We start from the raw sequence: 5,000 nt of genomic DNA, 5'->3' as shown, positions 1-5,000 counted from the left end.
TATTGTTATTATTATTATTATTATTATTATTATTATTATTATTATTATTTCTCTGACTCTTGTATCTAAAGCAGCATAATGAATGTCACCATGCAGGTGGAGGTGTGTGAAGGTCTCACCGTTCCTCTCAGGAGTCCTCTCGGTCCGATGACCCGGTCGAAGATGTGTTGTCCCACGTGAGCATCGACGGCGGAAAGCGGGTCGTCCAGGAGGTAAACATCCGACTTCCTGTACACGGCCCGAGCCAGACTCACCCTCTGCTTCTGACCCCCGGACAGGTTCAGACCCTGAACACACCGTCAGACAACAAATAAACAACACACGGATGGGTTCAGACCCTGAACGCACCGTCAGACAACAAATAAACAACACGCGGACAGATTCAGACCCTGAACGCACCGTTAGACAACAAATTAACAATAAACCTGAACTCTATGGAGTTTTGGGCTATTCTTCTGAATTTTTTTGATCATTTTGTCTTCTCATTTTGTGTCTTTTTTGATCATTTTGTGTCTTTTTTGGTTATTTTCAAACTTTATAGTGTTAGAGATTAATAAAATTAGCAATGGTCTGCATTATGACCTTTAGTAAAATGCTGCTTAGAGGTGTATCTGGCGGGGCATGGAACACACATTTTATGTGCCAGGCACAGCACACAGAAATAAGAAGTATCAACAGAAAGGATATACTGATAACGCTTTGCACATCGCCACATTATTTGAGGGCAAGCAGATAAAAAACTGAAGCACTCTTTGTGCTGGAGGCAGGCACTGACCAACACAAGACAAGGTAACAGGCCCAGGTGGAGACAGGCACTGACCAACACAAGACAAGGTAACGGGCCCAGGTGGAGACAGGCACTGAATTACACTAGACAAGGTAACGGGCCCAGGTGGAGACAGGCACTGACCAACACTAGACAAGGTAACGGGCCCAGGTGGAGACAGGCACTGACCAACACAAGACAAGGTAACGGGCCCAGGTGGAGACAGGCACTGACCAACACTAGACAAGGTAACGGGCCCAGGTGGAGACAGGCACTGACGAACACTAGACAAGGTAACGGGCCCAGGTGGAGACAGGCACTGACTTACACTAGACAAGGTAACGGGCCCAGGTGGAGACAGGCACTGACGAACACTAGACAAGGTAACGGGCCCAGGTGGAGACAGGCACTGAATTACACTAGACAAGGTAACGGGCCCAGGTGGAGACAGGCACTGACGAACACTAGACAAGATACAGAAGTGTGCTGTTAGCTTTTTTCCTTCCACAGGGTGGTGACCGGAAGCTGAAGCACCAAGAGGCTAGGACTAGCCTGTGTGCCAACGTAATGGGCGGGCCAAGTCTGAACCAGGTGCTGCCCCAACAGTTTTGACCAATCAGATAGTCGAACATTCATATTATAAAACTGTGTAAAAGTAAGTTAGGCATGCTTTTCTGGGAGGTGGTTACAGCTAACTGCTTAGCAGCCTGTAATTTCTGAACAGAGAAGGTCGATGTACATCATTTTACTCTTTCATTATTGTCTTAAATAAATAGTCAAAAGGATTTTACTCTCCTCTCATCTGTTCTGCAAAAAACGAACTCTAACAATTGTGCTTTTCATACATAGAAATGTAACACAAAGTGCTTTACAAAAAATAAGAAATAAAAACAGACAATAAAAATGATAAAACCCACCCCTCCCTCCCCCACATACACATCTGTATGTACACATACACAAACATGCACACACACGCACACAAACACACACTTAGACTCACACACAGCACATATTGATTGACAGTGTAGAGAAATGGCAAGGCACCGAGGATCCAGATGAGGAAAAAGCAACCTTAAAAACTAAAAGACTAAAAGACAACAGGACAGGATAAAGACTTAAATAATCCGTTAAAAGCTAGACCAAACAGGTGGGTCTTGAGCCTCCTTTTAAAAACATCAACAGTCTCTGCGGTCCTGATGTCCTCTGGCAGGCTGTTCCAAAGGCGCGGGCCATAATGGCTGAATGATCCTCCCCATAGGTTTTAGTTTTAACTCTTGGAATGATTAAAAGGCCGGTGCCAGAGGACCTCAGGACCCACAAGGGTTGATATGATAAAAGCATATCCGATAGATAAGATGGCCCAAGACCATTAAGACATTTAAAAACTAATAAAAGAACCTTAAAATCGATCCTGAAACACACAGAGAGCCAATGCAGTGATTTTAAAACCGGTGTAATGTGCTCCCGCCCTCTGGTCCTCGTCAGCACGCGTGCGGCTGAGTTTTGTAATAATTGTAGGTTGTGGATGCTCTTTTTGGGAAGACCAGAGAGCATTACAGTAGTCTAAACAACAAGAGATAAAAGCATTACAGTAGTCTAAACGACAAGAGATAAAAGCATTACAGTAGTCTAAACGACAAGAGATAAAAGCATTACAGTAGTCTAAACGACAAGAGATAAAAGCATTACAGTAGTCTAAACGACAAGAGATAAAAGCATTACAGTAGTCTAAACGACAAGAGATAAAAGCATTACAGTAGTCTAAACGACAAGAGATAAAAGCATTACAGTCTAAACAACAAGAGATAAAAGCATTACAGTAGTCTAAACGACAAGAGATAAAAGCATTACAGTAGTCCAAACGACAAGAGATAAAAGCATTACAGTAGTCTAAACAACAAGAGATAAAAGCATCGAGAGAGAAACGGGCGGACTCTGGCTATGTTCTTAAGATGGTAAAAACCTATCTTTGTTGTATTTTTAATATGAGGAATAAAATTGAGCTCAGAGTCGGAAATGACGCCCAGGTTCTTTACACATTTTGAAGTTGTAAAATCTTGTAGTTTTGGTAAAAGTTTCTCTCTCTTGCCTTCAGGACCGATGACTAAAACCTCTGTTTTGTCCTGGTTGAGCTGTAGGAAGTTCACTGCCATCAATGACTTGATATCTAAAATACAGTTTAAAAGGGAATCAATGGGCTCTGTGTCATCAGGAGACACGGCGATGTACAGCTGTGTGTCATCAGCGTAGCTGTGGAAGCTGATGCCGTGTCTCCTGATGACGTCCCCAAGGGGAAGCATATACAGATTAAAAAGAATTGGACCTAAAATTGACCCTTGGGGAACCCCACACTTGATTTCATGTGTTCTGGAGGAGCATGTATCCATACTTACAGAGAAACTTCGATCTGAGAAATAAGAATTTTGTGATTTTATCATCAAGTCTTTTTCAAGTCATTTTGTGTCTTTTTTTTGGTAATTTTTTTTTTGTCATTCTGTGTCTTCTTGTGTCTTCTTTGGTCATTTTTAGTCTTTTTTAGTCATTTGTGTTTTTTTTTTGTCATTTTGTGTCTTTTTTGTGTCATTTTGTGTCTTTTTTTGGTTATTGTGTGACTTTTTAAGTCATTTTGTGTCTTTTTTTTGGTAATATAGTTTTATTGTGTATTTTTTTTGTCATTTTGTGTCTTTTTTAGTCATTTTGTGTCTTTTTGTGTCTTTTTTGGTCATTCGGGTGTCTTTTTTCGTCCTTCAGTCCAACATAAAATGTGATTTTGAATGTTTTTTTTTTCTTTCAAAACACTATCATGCTCAATAAAGAATTTTAAATCTTTCAAATGTGAACAAAGGTGTCAAATCTAACATATAAGAGGGTTCCATCCAGTTCTATCATTTTATACTAAATATATTTGAGCTTGTTTCCAGTTTTACTTGGTATATCATCATCAAACTGAAACTGGCCTCATGGAGTTTACAGCCAGAACTTTAGAGGTAAATTTACAGTAGGGCTCCACGCTGCTTTGTTTTCTAGTCTGGATGGAGTCAACTAGTCGTGCTCTGGCGCCTTTGTGGACTCTTAATGAAACTCTTCATGGACATTTAAAGTGTCGTACCTTCTCCCCGATCTCGGTGCTGTCTCCGGCGGGCAGGATGTCCAGGTCCGGCAGCAGAGCGCAGGCCTCCAGAACTCGGTGGTACCAGCCCTCCTTCCTCTCTCCACCAAACAGGATGTTGTCCTTCAGGGAGGCGTTCTGGATCCAGGCCTGCTGGGGGACGTAAGCCACCGAACCCTGCACGCCACCATCAAATAATAAAATACTAACCAACCACACGCTCACTTCTATTAACAACTGGATGAAATGACAAGGAGTCAGACCTTTATGGAGACGAAGCCGCTCCTCCTCTCCATCTCTCCCAACATGGCCGACAGCAGAGAGGACTTCCCGGAGCCAACATGGCCGACCACGGCCACCAGAGAGCCCGTCTTAACCTTCACGTTGATTCTGTGCAGAGACGGCGGCCCGTCGTTGGTCCAGGAGAAGAAGCCGCTGTCGATCGTCACGCCATCTCCGTCTGAAGACAGAACATGGTTCTGACACGTTTCTGGACAGTTCCAGCTGTCTGGACATTCATCAGTAAATATAGAAACATTTGTTGTTGGACAGCTGACACATGCGCCGCTGCTTTTATACCTGTTTCTGACCTTTTTAATACAGTCTATGGTTTGAAAGCAATGATTCCTCAAGAAATAAACGAAACAGATTTGAACTAAAACACAGGAAGATAAACCTTGTTTTGATCCCCAGACGGTAAATTAATGAATATAAAATAATACAATTATTTTCTCTCCCAGTTTTGGGCTAGGCTAACAGTTTTATCCCTGCCACTTGTCTTTATGCTAAGCTAGGCAGGTGTGTGTGTGTGTGTGTGTTACCTGTGCTATGAGGAAGTCTCTCCACGTTGTCCGGTTTCAGTTCGTCTTGACACAGGAAGTTTCCCAAACGTCTGAGGGAAACGACAGCCTGAGAAATAAACCATGAAACACAGATCAGAGTCTCGACGCCACAGTTAACCAATCAGAAGAAGAAGAGGTTAACGGAGGCCTGTGATTGGCTGAGACGTGCCTGCATGGTGGTGCTCATGGCGAAGGGCAGCTGACTCAGAGGAGTCTTCAGGATGTTGATGAGAGCGACAGAAACAAAGATCTTCTGAGCATCCAGAACGTTTCGCTCATCTAT

At 42.8% G+C, this 5,000-nt stretch overlaps 1 protein-coding gene across 1 annotated transcript in view; it reads right to left on the bottom strand.

The window, feature by feature from the left end:
• The window catches only part of LOC131976128 (multidrug resistance-associated protein 1-like), a gene marked incomplete at its 5' end in the record, with an annotated part of 21,351 nt that overhangs the window by 14,975 nt on the left and 1,376 nt on the right, over positions 1-5,000 (bottom strand). Inside the window, 5 exons of the mRNA XM_059339043.1 lie at positions 120-287; positions 3,876-4,052; positions 4,139-4,335; positions 4,697-4,784; positions 4,887-5,000. The exon at positions 4,887-5,000 is cut by the window's right edge and continues 33 nt beyond it. Of these exons, the coding sequence (XP_059195026.1) occupies positions 120-287; positions 3,876-4,052; positions 4,139-4,335; positions 4,697-4,784; positions 4,887-5,000 (744 nt within the window). The remainder of the gene's footprint in view (positions 1-119; positions 288-3,875; positions 4,053-4,138; positions 4,336-4,696; positions 4,785-4,886) is intronic.

Source organism: Centropristis striata, chromosome 8, assembly GCF_030273125.1.
Source record: "Centropristis striata isolate RG_2023a ecotype Rhode Island chromosome 8, C.striata_1.0, whole genome shotgun sequence".
Classification (NCBI taxonomy): domain Eukaryota; kingdom Metazoa; phylum Chordata; class Actinopteri; order Perciformes; family Serranidae; genus Centropristis; species Centropristis striata.
This window is presented reverse-complemented; position numbering and strand designations above follow the sequence as displayed.